General features: G+C 50.5%; 1 protein-coding gene across 2 annotated transcripts in view; it reads left to right on the top strand.

Annotated features, from left to right (window-relative positions):
• Positions 1 to 15,323, top strand: part of FAM168A (family with sequence similarity 168 member A) — a 257,430-nt gene that overhangs the window by 218,424 nt on the left and 23,683 nt on the right. For both annotated transcript variants that reach the window (XM_019530534.1, XM_019530532.1), the window contains 2 exons: positions 7,049 to 7,191; positions 14,495 to 14,669. In XM_019530534.1, coding sequence (XP_019386079.1) covers positions 7,049 to 7,191; positions 14,495 to 14,669 — 318 coding nt within the window. The remainder of the gene's footprint in view (positions 1 to 7,048; positions 7,192 to 14,494; positions 14,670 to 15,323) is intronic.

Raw genomic sequence — 15,323 nt, 5'->3', positions numbered from 1 at the left:
TCTACAGTGCCTAAAAGCGCTTCAGGTACAGAGCTGGGCCATTAGCTGCATGGGTAATGGCTCAGTTATTTAAAAGCCAGCACTGCTAACAGCGCTTGGCACATCTCCCCTTGACACACGTGGTTCCTTTTCCTATGGAAGTACCTCAGAGCTGCTTTCTTTTGGCCCTTGGATGGTCTGTGCGGAACGAGTGGGCTGTGGCAGTAGAGTTTTTCTGGGTCAGCATCCCACCACAGTTGGCATCTTTACTGGTATTCAGCAGAAAGGCCAGTACCTGGGAGGCTGAAACTCCCCTTTCCTCCCTTTAGATGCCCCAAAGCCGGGGAAAAATAATAGGCGTTTAGTTAAACATTTTGCCTGAGTTTCCTTTTCTTGTTCCTGCCTTGGGGTTTAGCATCCTCCACTCCCCAAACCACACAGTGCTGACACTAGAGGCCATTGATATCCTGCCATTTAATTTGTGTGTTCAACGACAGTGAACACCACAGTGATGAGAAAGCACCAAGATCCCATTGGCTTAATCCTGCCAAGGTGCCTGTTACCCACATGCCATTTTCGTGTCTTGAGCATAATATGACACTGAAATTTTGTGCTGAATTCATTGCTGTCCCAAGCGCTGGCTGGGTCAACTCAGTTCATTTGTATTTGAGGTCTCTGATCTGTGGCTCCTTATGTGGGGGTTGACTTTTCCCAGTCTGTTGTTCTGAAAATGCAGCATCTGAAGAGTCTGAGTCTGCTGTGCCTTGTTCCTTTTAATGTCACAAAGCGAGGCCCGCGCTCCCATGAAAGCCAGACTACGCTGGGTGCAGGCCTTCTACATCCCCCTTCATGCATCTGATAAAGTAGATTGTTACCTACAAAAGCACGAGCTCTCTGAGCCAGTTAGTGTCTAAGGTACCACCCCACCCTGCCTTCTGCCTGCACGTACCTTGGTCCCTCTCTGTTCTTCCTTCCAGCTCCCCCTTGCAATGCCACTTCTTGGTCTTCTGCTCAGCTCTGCCGACAACCCTGACCTGCCAGCACCCCTCTTTATTCCAGCCCTAGCTGCACCTCAGCAGACACCAGATGTTCACACAGGCCCATATGGCAACTTTGTGCAATAAACACATTTTCCAGGGACTATATTAAGACTCCCAGGCTCATTTGTGACCTAGATCAGGTTTGAACAGAGGTGAAAGGCTAGTGCACACAGAGACTTATTAGTCTGCCTTATAAAGAGAACAGAAAGCACAGCTGCAAGGTTCCTGGAGTTTCCCCACTAATTTGGCATTAAAGTACCAATGACTCTCTTGAAACTTCCCCGCAGGGGCCTGTGGATCCCGCCAGCTTTGAAAGCTGAAAATCAACATGGAATTCAGGGGCCCAGGTGTCCTTTCTTCGGGAATCCCCTTGCTCTCCTCTGCCCTGGTTTTATTCAGTGGTTCTCATTAATGCCTCTCAGAACTGTGTTTGCCTCTTGACTCCGAGGTGCCACGGGGAAAAGGGCATTTTTGCACCAGGTGTGGGTTGGGAGTAGGGTGTTGTGTGAAGTGTGGAATCATGCTCTTTAGGGCTAAGCACAGTCAGAAAGCCCGAGGCTGAATCGATTTAATCTTTGCAGGTTAATTTAAGCTGCAGAGATTGAACCGATAAGCAAGTGAACAGAGATTCACTTTTGATTCTGGAAATGCAGCCACATGCCTGTGGTGGCCCAGCCCAGAAGCTGGGGGGCGCTAGAGCACACCTCCATGCTCAGCTAGAGCAGACAGCTTGGGCCAAGGCTAGCCCACCCGCCCTGCAAGGGGGTGGGGGCTTCAGGAGAGCTGCAAAGCATTGTGGGATGCTGGGGGACTGTGAGTTGACTTGAATCTGGAGGGGATCTGAGACAGAAGTTCAATAAACTGATTTAGTCTAAGTCGGTTAAGTCTGATACAGCATCCATCTAGATCTATCTGAAACCAGTTTTGGCCATTTTGAAAGCGGTTTATGTGCACTGAACTTCTGTTGTGTTTCCGAGCGCTTATACTGGTTAATGTGTAATTTGTGTCCCCACCTCAGAGGGCAGGTCTGTCATGAGAGGGTGCAGAGTGGTACGAGGCAGGGCCAGAAAATCTGTGGCTATGCACATCCCATACCATTTCAGTTAAAGTTGGGTGTCAGTTGTAGACCGACAGGGGCTCTCTCTGGCCAGAAAACTAACTTCCAGATAACTTCCCACAGGGAGGTTACAAAGGGGATGGAGCTGGATTGTTGTAAGCGGGGGCAGACAACAGGGCAAGGAGCAACAGGCTCAAGTTGCAGCAAAGGAAGTTTAAGTTGGATATTAGAAAAAACTTTCTCATTAGGGGGGTGGTAGCACTGGAACGGGTTACCCAAAGAGGTTGTGGACTCTCCATCCTTGGAGTTTGTTAAGGTCCAGCTTGACAAAGCCCTGGCTGGGATGAGGTGGTTGGGGCTGGTCCTGCTTGGAGCAGGGGGTTGGACCAGTTTTGACTTCTGGAGGTCCCTTCCAGCCCTCATTTTCTATGATTCTCCGATTCCAGATCCAGCTCGCAGGGCATCATGCTCTGGCTCCTAGAGCCGCTGTGTTGGCACAGCCAGCACCCACGGAGTTAGCACCGCTCCTGCCCAGACCCACCCCAGGATTTCCAGGCGTGCAGATCGGCAGCAAGTGGCGGCAGCATTAATCACCACGTGCCAGCCAACCCCACACAGTGGCTCTGTCCGCCGTGGTGAGAAGCCCCACAGGGTGGATCCAGTCACCCCCCCAACTCATCCCTGCGTGCAAGGAGTGGAAAGCACTGAGCAGTCTCTGGAAGGGAGGAAATCAGCCACGTTCCAAGTGTTGTGTGAGACTAGATCCCAAGAGGCCAGCGTCCCATCTCTGTTCACCATGTGGTGCGCCTTCTGGATGGCCAACCCCAAGTGTTCAAAAATAATGACTCAAGCCTGTAAAAGCATGAGATTAGATTGAATCACCAGAGATTTTTTTTTCCTTCTTAAAGACAGGTTTTATAGCCACTTTTTAAATTCCCCTTCTGGTGTTGGAACATCCGCAGGAGATTTGCCAGCTTTTCTTCCCTGTTGCAAGTGGTGGAAGGGTTGAGATTCCCCTGTGATTCCACGACTCCCAGAGCTGGGCCTTTAAGAAAAAGAATAAATCATATGGGGCTTGCGATAAAATCACAAGTACTAGAAACACCGAGTCTTCCTAAACAGCAGGCTCATGACTTTTATGTGCCGAATATTAGCAGAATCCTGTGCCAATAGTGGCAGAAACCGAGCCTGCTTGTTGGAGTCAACAGAAGCCCAGGTGCAAACTCACCTGACAGGTCGTGCTTCTTCTCTCTCCCTCTGGAAAGTAGAAATGTTGTGCCGGGTACTTGTATACAAAGAAATATTGTCTGTCTTTTAGTTCGTTATCCTGCCAGCCCAGCACTTTTTCACCACTGAAATGTATGAATGCCTTTAGTGCAGCTTATTGGCATTTACTACGCATAGTAATTAACTGTGTGTTACTTGTGCAGAAAAATTATGTGGCACTTATTTCCACTGGAGATAAAGTATGTGTCTGACACACTGTTGCTCCCGGTAAACAGCAAAAGTGGACAAAGCCGTAGTTGTCTGTAGGTTTGCTTTTTCAATGGAAGGGACACGAAACGGGAGGCTGTGAATGAGTTGACGCCGTGCGGGGATGTCTGAGCCCTGCGTGTGGCAGAGGGGGGTGTCTCCAGAGGAGGCGGTGGAAAAATCTTTGCTCAGATTTTTTTCAAAAGGCTGCAAATTCAGGGACCTGTGCTCAGTGTTCATACAGAAGGGCTAGGGCTTGTTATCCTGCCTAGGAGTAGAGCAGATCTGCTGGTGTTGTCAATAATGCAAATGGACTGCAGGGGACAGAACGGACGTCGAGGGAGCTGAGAAACACCTAGGAAAAGAAGGTGACCTTTGCAAATACTCAGCCTATTAAGTCACCGCAAACAAGTCCACAAATCCCCCATTAGGATTTGTCTTTGTAGGGGAGCCAGCAGCACGCGCACAGCTGGAAGTCAGTGCTTTTCCATCTTAGACAGGTGCTATGGCTTACGGTTCAGGTCTTTATTTAAAATGGACTCCTGTTAATTGCAGGCTTCAAGAAGCAGGGAAGGTGGCCGTGGCAGCGAGGGGGCTCGGCAGCACCGCAGTAGCTAGATGAGGCAAACAAAGCAGTCCCTTGGTTGCCTGTCCTGCTCTGCCAGGCTCGTGCCGCTACACACGCAAAAATGAACAATGCCGTGGATCGATGTTAATTAGAACGGCACGTCAGCTACACAGAACAGCAGAAGTGCGTGCATTAATGTCTGCAAGCCCGTTGGCACCGAGGGCCTGGCTCTGTACCGCTGGCATTAGGGCGGGCTTTGCCTGTTGCTCCAGCGGGTGCACGTTTGGGCCCTTGCTGCTGAGCCCAGGACCCTTTTTGTGCCATGTCGGCATCTGGTGCTAGACAGTCCCTCCGCCGCGCACTTAGGTTCGAAGCGTTTCCTTCCTGCACTGTAATGAATCAACAGCACATGCAGCTGCAGAGGAGTCGATTTTGTTAGCAAATGCTTTAAGGAACCCCTCTGTTTGTCCTGGGATTTCAGAAAAGCAGTGCGCTGTGAAGGGGAACTGCACATGTATTCCTGGGACCAGGCTAATCAAGCCCGGCAGTGTCATATCTGCAGTGCTGCAGCACTCTTCATGCTGACATCTCAAAGTGCCCTGCAGGCACAGGGGCCTTATTATGATCTCAGCACCTCTCAGGAGGGGTTCAGGACCTTAATGGATCAGGCTTGCTGTAGGAATTGCTCACCAGCCCTGAAAGGTTCATAGGAATAACTCCAGGGAAACGGCAGCTTGAAACAGTCTGGCCTTGTCCTCCCTATTAAGGTAGACAGGTAAAGGGGACCCGTGGCTGTAGTGCGTAGGTGCTGGGCTCGCATAGAGTTATGCACAGAGGACACGCCAGGACACCTGCCACGGCCTGGCTTGCTGCTTTTCTTGCATTGCACATGTTAATTCCTTGCCCTGCTCCAGGCAAAGAGCGATACCTGCCTTGGCATACTCCCCTTCGCGTGCTGGTGAGCAGGTATTTTCCTTTTGGCTGGGCTATACCACCGATCCCTTTGTGCAAACAGTCTGCAGCACGCTTGGAGCAGCGCACTGCGCCCAACAAGTCGCTGCCAGCGCTGCCGCTGCGTGGGCACAGCCTGGGTTCACCTTGAGCCTTCTAGAGCTTAATGAAGACAAATGGTCAGAGCAGCCGGTCCATAATAGTTTCAGACGTCTTAATTGTTCCAGTCGAAAGCTGCAGCCCTAGAAAGGACAATACTGCTTTAGCCTTCCCACACCATCAGAGTTAGCCTGCCAGTCGCTCCTCAGTGGTCGAGACAGTGGAAAAGGAGATCAGGGAGTCTGGCGTCCCCAGGAATTAAAGGGCTGATTTAACCATCGAACGAGGAGGACAAGAGCTCCCAGATTGTGTATGTCTCTACTTATACAAATGTTCAACACCCCCCCACACACTCATACATGTCTGACCATTACACGTGTAGTCTCAGAAGACTGTTTTACGTCTTAGCTCAGTCCCATCGAGTCACACCTGGTTTTTAACCCTTAGCATGCTGTGAGATGTGAATGCTTCTCGATGGTTTGACCATGTCTTAGGCTGAACTCCCAAGCCCGTCCCCTTCCCAGGAAGACCTCCCCTAGGGCTTCAGCTGCTGTGCCATGACCCCTTTCCCCAGCGCTTTGAAATCAAGTGGCACAGTGATTTATACCATGTACCGTCCTGCCCCAAATTTGTTGGCTCAGTTCTGAAAAGTGTTGTTACAAGGACCTGTAATGGGGCCATGGTGGAGAAGTGTTCAGAAATCCTTGCAGGTATGTCTGTGCAGCGCAGGATAGCACCAGGCAGAGATACCTGATCTAGATATGAGTCGGCTAACTCAGGGGCTGGAAGCAGCATAGTACATCAGTACGGCACTCTTCCTGGGCCAATGTGTCCACTTCTCAGCCCAGCTAAGAGGCCCAGGCAGAGCTAAAGTAGCGCTGGTGCTCCTGGTATCTGAGCTAGCTTGGTTCTCTCTGCATGCACTGCACTGGTCACAGAGAGACCCTACAGATACCGGTACACACAGGTGCATGCTGGTTAGTAAAGCTGCTATGACAATAGCCATTCAAAGCATGACCCTGTTTGAGCCACCTGGGATAGCCATGGACAGTCCCTGTTAGAGCTGTCCCTTACTTTGTGCTTGGACATGCTACCACCATGCAGCCCAAACTTCACAGACATTAGACATTAGGTCTGGAAGGGACCTTGGAAGATCATCGAGTCCAGCCCCCTACTCGAGACCTTTGGAATAGAGATGTTTAATAAGAACAGCAGACATCTTTTCAAATGTAACCCATGGGCATTGCTCCACGTCCTCCCTGGCAGTCAAGGGTTGTCTTCACCCACCGGTAGGAAGAGGCCGATCCCTCTTCAGGAAGGTCTGAACATACCTTTCGCTCTTCACAGTGCAGATACAGCATTCCAGCAGAGTTTCTTCCCCTGCTCTTACCTTAGGTGCACTATTTCCTCACCTGCTCTTACCTTGGGTGCACTATTGAAGGGTCCAAGCAGAACAGCTTTTGGAGCAGAAGGCTACTGCATTGTAGTTGTGTAATGCCAGTGATACCCTGAAGGCCCATCAGTGGGGCACCTCACTGCATTGGTCACTGCTCCCATGAGACATGATCTCTGCCCTAAAAGGGTTGGCATGGCCTGGCACAGCTGCCCAGGCTGCTGCGGCAGCTCCCACATCCCAGTAGGCTCCTAAGCCTTGTTTCCCAGGAGACATTTCCAACCTGGAGGACCAGGAGGCAGCATAGAACGAAAACAAGTGGCTTGTGCATCCACAGGGCCCCTGGTGACTGTGTCTTGTGCAGGGACCTGGCGATTGGTTGCGAATGAGTGTGGTTAAAGGTGCTATTGAGCCGTGTGAGCTGGGTCGGCAGCGGTCTCCCACAAGTTTGCCATGGGAATAATGCAGGGTGTTTTTCTTTCCAACAGGATACACTGCCGGGACCCCCTACAAGGTCCCACCAACCCAGAGCAACAGTGCACCTCCTCCCTACTCTCCGTCTCCAAATCCCTATCAAACGGCTATGTACCCTATCAGAAGTGCCTATCCACAGCAGAACCTGTATGCCCAGGTACGTATCTCACGAGCACCAGATGAAGGTTCGCACTGAAAGCTGGGATGGACTCTGCCGAGCTTTCATTCCAGCAACGGAAAGTGTGTGGACAGTGGGTATCCACGTACGAGAGTTCAGATGTTTTCTGTCCTGCTCTCTGGGTGAAGATTATAACCAGTTCCTGTGTGACGAGTAGGTTGGGTGCTGGTGGCCAAGGAAAGTTTGCTGTAAACGTTGGAGGAAATGATGCTGGTAATGGCATGTGGTAGACTGGGCCATCTGATAGGGATATCTGTTAGGGTCCTTTCATACTTGGCAGCATATGCACAGCTTGTCAGGCCTCGAAGCATGACTGGAGTGAATTGGTCCTCAGAGCTCTCTGCACCAAGTCTGTGCTGAATTAATCTGCTATGCCTCCGAGAGGGGCTGTGATGCCTGTCTTTGGGTAAGATTTTTGCTGGGGCTCACAGAACAGACCCTAGGAGATGCTGCCTAAGAGTCAGCTATTCGCTCCTACTGCACCGCGCGTGAGGGCTGTGGGGTGAGAGGGCCAAGAGACCCCACCTGAGCAGGCTTGCTGCAGAGGGGACAGTGACCAGTCAGCCCTTTGCTTTGCTATCATCACCAACCTTCCTGAAACTAGAGAAAAAGTATTCTTCTAGGTTTGGGACCACCTCTAGATGATCTTTCTTTTCTACCCCAGCCTCGCTGTACTGTTATTTGGATGTTTGACTAGCGTAACTTTTAAACTGGTGTGGAAAAGATTCACATACATATTCTCACTGGATAGCAGCCCCCACTTCTCCTTGATTTCTCCTTGATTATTTGTGGGGCTGAAGAACCTTTTGCTGTTTGTTTTTATTTTTTTGTCAAGGTGTGACCCAGCTTGACTTTTGGCAATTTTCTCTTGTCCCGTTGATTCTTGACCTGTCCTCTATTGCTGGATTTGCTCTTTGATTCATTGCTTGCAGGCTTCAGGCTTATTCCTGGCACTTATTCATCCAGTTAGCTTTGGAGCCCTTTTCCTACAAGTAGCCTTTGAACATGGGAACTTGGGGCACAGTCTCTGAATCAAAGCTTCCTAAGTCTTAAATGCTGGAGGCAGGAAGTGGGAGAGGAAGAGTGGGAAAAGTCCTGCTCAGACCCAGTTCACTCTCCCTTTCAGCATCTGCTCTCTGCTGCTGTGCGATGCCAGAGACTGGACGAGACGGACCTATGGTCTGACCCAGTCAATGGCAGTTCTTACGTTCCTGAGTCTTCCCCTTCTCCCTGGAAGGAAGAGCCACATCATTTTTGCATCTTTGAAATGTCAAGTCTCTCCTACATTCAAGTCTTTGAGATTTCAGTAACTTTGGTAACTAGTTCTCACTCGGTAGATTGAAGTTTGCCCTTTCGAATTCCAGGCTCTTGGTTACAAATCTCCTTCTGTCTTTCCTTCCATTTAATTTAAGCTGTATCGTCTCGTGCTCACTTCACCCAGATTTATCTTCTGCAGCCAGCTCTTTCATCACCACCTCACTCTTTGCCAGCTTAAGCCAGTCTCATCTCTGCTTGTTTCCATGAGGGGTTGCCCTGGGTCCAGGCAGGTGAGCTGACAGGAGCTAGGCAGGTCCACTGCCGGGAATGACTTCTATGTAGGCCAGGAGTAACTTCCTCAGAAACGGAGCATCTCTCCATTTCCACAAAGAAAAAGGTTGGCTGGCATCTTTCTAACCGCTGGCAGTGGCACTTCTGCTCCTGAGTTTGGAAATGTCACCGTTTTCGCTAAACTCCTCACTGTGGAGGCCTCTCCCCTCCTGTAGCACAGGTGTGGGGAGAAGGATGGCCACTCTGAATGCTTTGGAGAAGTGCAATGGAGGGCCTCTGCTGCAAGGAAGCCCTGACCACCACATCCTACCCTGCCCCAGAAGATAGGCTGGTAGGTGGAAGGCAGGCCTGCCTTCAGGGACCGCTTGATGCTGCACAAACCTCACCAATCTCTGTGTGCTAAGTTTTGGCATTCCCTGGTGTTTGCTCAGCCCCTTGGCAGGTTGGAAAGCAGGGGGGCCTTGGGGCTGCTGGCTCCCTGCCCTTTCCCCGCACTGCTGGACAAACCCAGCAAGAGGACTCGATGCAGGTTGGGCCTCTTTTGGTTCAGACTCTCGTCTCTCCTGCATTGGTGGTGACTCCAGGGAAGCCAACAGAGTTCTTCCGTGGGGAAAGACCCATGAGGGAGGTGCAGCTGGACTTAGTGCCTTGCAGGTTAGCTACACATGCGAGTGGGAAGACTAATGAATCACAGAGATGCCGCCATCAGAGCCCAGTGCACAGTTCGCTTCAGTGGTCTCAGCACCAGCCGGGGCAAGGGTGCGGAGTGTGAGCCATGCAGCGGTGAGCTCTGGGTCAATGGCAAGGTTGTGTCCAAGAGGGAAGGAAAAGCAGTCTTTGTTCCCAGCTGGCCTGCCACTTTCCAGGGTGGCTTTTCATTTCCCTGAGCATTTGACTTCTGCAGAGCTTCTACTGCCAAAACCAGGGTGCATTGCAGCCCAAGTGGGCTCTTTATTACTCCACCCTGTAAAGGAACAGGAGCTATTTAAAATGCCATAAGGACATCAGAGACAAAAGAGAGCATAACACGGTGCTGGGCGCATTGTATGTCTTCCTCATTTGTAATAGGACCTGATCTGATGCCCTTGGACATCAGTGGAGACAAGCACATAGGCTTCAGCAGGCTTTGGACCGGGCCAAGCAGAAGGCGGGGAGGCCAGCGCTCTCCTCTGAGGCACTCTTTTGCATAGACCTCCCCAAAAGAAAGCCACTCAACCCAGTCGCACCAGCACTTCCACCATCGCCGCCTCCTGGAGGGCTGCCTTTGGGGCACGGTTGTCAGAGCAATGCTGAGTGCAGACCGGGTCGGCATCTGGTGTCTTCTTCACACCGTTCTTTGAGGAGCATCGTGCGTGGAAAGCAAATAGTCTCCCCCGTGAGCTGTCAGTCTCAGCACCCCATACACGTATCCAGGCTAAGATGGTCTACAGCGATGACTGGTGACTGTCAGCACCCAGCCAGGAGCACTTCCAGGGGCCTGGTGTGCCCAGCCGAATGCCCGCTGTTGTTCTAGTCAGGTACCAGCATCACCAGCCACTTCTGATGCCCTAGCTCTGGAGGTTTACTAGGTGTTTCCCCCTCTTCTTTGGCGTGGTATCAAGAAAATTCTCTTTTTCTTGGCAGCTATAAACTCACATACTGAGACTGGGCATCTCACCGGGGTCACCTGGCCCGAGTTGTCTTTCCTGCTTGGTGCAAGGGGCTGGACCCGATGATCTTCCAAGGTCCCTTCCAGCCTTCCAATTTATGAAGCTACAAATTTTCTCTTTAGTTTTTTCCTCACTTTACAGACCTTTTCACATAATCCCATTTAAGTCACAACACTGCCACTGTTCGGTACAGTGATGCTCCTTGCTCTCCCCATTGCGTGCCCCCCATTGTGTGTCCTTGCTCTCCCCTTTGCGTCTCCTCCTCCTAGTAATGTCACGTCCCCCTACTTACTCGCCTCCGAACACCAGCATCTCTCCTAATGCTGGGACTTGTGGCACCAAATTGCTTCTTTATTCCCACTGACCCTCTGTGTTCAATGCCAAGGTCAGTTCTTTATCCAGTCAAGTGGCTATGTCTTACCATGCTGGCCTTACAGTGCCGTTGCCTGTTCATGGTGCTGTGTTAAATCCATCTATTGTGCTCAGTCCCCTCGACGGTGAACAAAGATGTTTTTGTTAAGATGATCTGTGGGAAAGGGAAGAGAGATTTGGTGTCCTTTTTTATTTCTTCCTTATATGCAGGCAGTCTCAAAACTGGGTTATTGGTTTGTTTTTCTTAAATCTAGTTATTTTAAAAATATTTTTACACTAGAAATCCAAATCCTGCCGACTCTGGGAATCTCTCTGCACACTGTGATGAGCTTGTGGGGTTATTACATCACTTACAGGATTTTAATTAGACACCCCTCAAACTGTGATATTTAGCATCGGTTTGAGGCTCCAATGCTAAACAAGCTCTCGGGGATGGGAGACAGAAAGGTCTTTATTCAAGATTCAGCACCTTGCTCTTTCCAAAGAGCAGAGGCTGCACTTTGAGATCTACAATGCACCTCCAGGTAAAACCAGGGAAGACCAGGCTAGCTATTTCTAATTCTTCCTGAGTTGAAAAAAAAAATCAGGAAAAAATTGACCACATTCATCGCTTCACACATTATAAAGAAGAGAAGAAAATAATACAAAGACTCTTTTTCCCACTTAGCATCTTCCTGTCAAATGTGTGTGTTCAAATTTCCTGTTCCTTTCTCTTGGGCAACTCCCCCAGGGACAAAAGAGAGAGATTTGAGGTTGAGGAGTTGCTTGTTTCTACCTGAGCGAGAGCTGAAGTCCTTAAAGGAGTCTTCATGCATTGATTCATCCGTATTTATCACAGACAGAAGATGCTCTTGCAGCCAGGCCTGTGATATGACACAGGTCTCAGTACATCACAGGAGGATGGGACCTGAGTTCATCTCATCTAATCCCTTCTTCAATCCCTGACAAAACCATCCCAGCCATGTGTCTGTCTAACCTGCTCTGGAAGATCTCCAGGGATGGGGATTTCACAGCTCCCCTGCTCCAGTGCGGTAGTACCCTCATAGTCAGAAAGTTCTTCCTAATTTCCAGGCTAAATTTCTTCTGCTGCAGCTTGAGGCCGTTGCTCCTAGTCCCATCCCCTGCAGCCATCGAGAAGAGTTTATCTCCATCCTCTTTCTAGTGGGATGGGTTTTGTTTTGGAAATGCGACTTGTGTGGTTCAAAAGCCAGTTGTAGCTTTGCCCCTGCTGGACTCTGCGTTAGTTATTCTGACTCCCAGTAGCAGAATGAGGGCTGGGTGAGAGGGGCACTTGCCCCCAGTGCCGAGTTAGGAGAGGAGCCAGAATCACCCCCGAGCCCCTATGGAGCCTGTGCCCCAGCAGCATTGCCCTGCTGGGAGCTCCAGAACAGTCCCTGGCGGCAGTGGCTGCTGCTTTAAGAGCAACAGCTGGGGCAGATAGAGCGCACGTGGCCGCAGCAGCAGCTGCTCAGCCGGGGCTGCAGAGGCGTTCCTGCCATGGCTCAGGCTCCTACCCCGCGGCCCCCTAAACCCATAGCTCTGCTACCCCTATTCTCAGGACCTGCCCCCTCCCATCCCACCAGTCCTCGCAGAACCACGTGCCAGTGCCTCCCTCCCCCCCGGCCCTCCCGCAAGGTTAGCCCTCGGCACCGACTCTGTTGTGCCACTCCTAACTCCTCTGAGTCCTGCCACTCAGGTGGATTTGAGCCTGTGCCCCCTTGCAGTGACTCTGGACCTTCCCAGGTTGTGTGCTGTGCCAACCCTAACAGAAATCAGGGCAGGATCCTTTTGGTCCCTGATGCTCTGCTTTCTCCACCACCTGCTTTGGTGGGGTCCTGGTTATTTCGCAATCTTTCCTCTTCCCCTAGCTAGGCTGAAAAAGTGCTGGTGCAGGTAACGCATCTATACTCAATCCACATTACCGGCGCCACTGGCAAAGGCTTCAGCATAGATCACAGCATGGGAAACCTTTGGAGTATGGATCCTTAGGAAACCTATCCCTGCTCCTGGGATGTGTTGTACCAGCCTTTGTGGCTGCTGAAAGGAAGACCTGCTTAGAGAATTCAGCTGTATCCTCCCCTGTTGGGGCCATCCCTTCCTTGAAGTTTCTCTGACCGGTTTCTCTGATTTGTGATAAAATTCCCCCTTGCTCCTTAAATACTGTTATCTTCCTAACCTTCTCCCAGTTTACAGTTTATTGCATTGCCCTTGTATGTCCTTCTCTGCATTAAATTGCTTGCATTTAATACATTTGTTTTGGGCATTATGTCTCATTCCATGTAAGGGTTTGTTCCCAAAGTTTTTACGAATGGATTAGACAAACACTTATCTAGGATAGTTTAGACAGGGATGGTCCTGCCCAGAGTGGGGGTTGGACTAGATGGCTTCCTGAGGGCCCTGCAATCCCATTTCTTCTTCCGTGATCGTTTCATTCTTGGCCTCCAGCAGGCCTCCCCGAGCACTTCGTCCGGTTCCCAAGTCTGCTGTGTTGAATTCCAGCAATTGTTTTCTCACTTCAGGCTTTCCTGTGGGTCCGGTTTTACTGCCTGACCTAGACAGCACTCCCAAGTGTTGTAGCTGGTATCTCCTCTCTTTTGCATCCAGCTATATCCTGTGTCAGATGCAGTGATGGGCCAGTTAAAGTCTCTCACTGTAGCTGTACAGATGTGCAGCTCTTATCCACCGCTTTTTTCAGCTTAGGCTGCGGGCTTCCTAGTTTCTTGCCTTGGCGGCACTGTTGACGTTGCTTTTGGCTCTGACCGAATGAGCAGCTCTTTCTGGGAGTGTCCCAGCCTTGAATAAAGACAAGTGAGCTCCTACTTATTGCCTCACATTTGTTCATAGACGTGTAGAGCAGGACCGGCAGGTGCGATGGTAAAAACAACCAAGTCCTCTTAACACCGTTGCTTCATTGGCCAAGCCAGACTGAGAAAAGCTGATTCAGGTGAAGCATCTAGACTCAGTCCACATTACCGGGGCCACCAGCAAGGGCTTCAGCATGGATCACAACATGGGAAACCTTTGTAGTATGGATCCCTTCCTTTCCAGGCCCGTTATACTGGATTCTCGTAGTGTCTCGCTGCTCTGTTAATTAGCTGCTGTGTTTCATCCCGGCAGTCACCGCACTTCAGTTGGGATGAAGTAATCCTTGACCCCAGGTGACACCCAAAGGGGGTGGCACTCGTTGTGGTTTGCAGGATGAGCTGCCTGTAAAGTGCATGGAGAATCCTTCGTGTCCGTCCGGGTATATGATGAACCCTCGAGCTCGTGGTTGACATTAATTAGGAATGAGAAGGACTAAGTTGGTAGGAGAAAATGCTGCTGATCAACACAGTTCTGGGGAAGAGATTTTTAGAAAAGCCAAGGTCTGAAAAGTGCAAAGGCAAGCAAAGTCCTCCTCGCAAAGACTAGAACAACCTCTCTGTGGGGAGGCCTGTACCCGGAGGTGTGCTCACGTGCATGCGTGTTAGGTGTTAGCTGTTGTGCTATCCAGTTCAGGGTGCTGTAAGCCCTTGGGGTCAGGGACCTTACCTTCTCCCCACTACAGCACCAACAGCGCTGGTGTTTCAGAACAGTGATTTCAACCCAAATGGCACTGAAGTTGATCCTTGCTGACAAGCTTGCAGTTACCTTTAAGCAAAGAAATAGACTCTGAGGTCCCCTTCCAGCCATTGTAGTAAAAAGACTTTGGTGTTTTTCCCCTTTCCAAACAGGGAGCGTATTACACGCAGCCAGTGTACGCGGCCCAGCCTCACGTGATCCATCACACTACCGTGGTTCAGCCAAACAGCATTCCATCGGCGATCTACCCAGCCCCCGTCGCCGCGCCAAGGACCAACGGTGTGGCCATGGGCATGGTTGCTGGGACCACCATGGCAATGTCAGCAGGTGAGCAGCAGCTCTCTTGAATGTGGCTACTAAGTCGGTCTGGGTCGGCAATAAGCCTTCCCCCTTTTGTGATTTCTGCCATGACATTTAAAATCTCAGGACACCCAAAAGGTTCCAGCATCATAAACGCTGGTCCTTAGTCCTGGTGCAAACATCAGAAGTTTTGCCAGAGGGAGCATTAGCAGAATCAGCTTCTACATATAGATGGGAGACAACACATTGCAAAAAAAGCAGTTTCAGGAGCAGTGGAAAACCCTCAAAGGTCTTTCAGGGAGCCTGTTCATAAAGCCCCTGGTGCATCCTGTACATTTGGTTATCTCTCATTGCCATAGTGAATTATTCAAAAATGCCAGTGGCAAATAGAATGGGTTTTTCTTGCATCTAGAACTGTATCTGCCAGTTGTGACTCCTTCAGGAACGCTTGATTGGTCTGTTTGCTCCCAGTTTTGGTACAATTCACATTTTCACTGACTAACAAAGCAACTCTTCCCGCTGGCTCACCCTGCAGGGCCCCAACCTTAAAGCTGGGTCTGTTCTTCCTTCTCTACTCCCTCTCCTCCATGAGCAAAATGAGCACCAGCTTCAGTCCTTATTCACGCTGCCCTTGTGCTCCTACTTCTAAATCCTCACACTGTTAGTAGTAAAATTTTGGCG

The sequence above is a fragment of the Crocodylus porosus genome, unplaced genomic scaffold (assembly GCF_001723895.1).
Source record: "Crocodylus porosus isolate Cpor-Errol unplaced genomic scaffold, CroPor_comp1, whole genome shotgun sequence".
Classification (NCBI taxonomy): domain Eukaryota; kingdom Metazoa; phylum Chordata; order Crocodylia; family Crocodylidae; genus Crocodylus; species Crocodylus porosus.
This window is presented reverse-complemented; position numbering and strand designations above follow the sequence as displayed.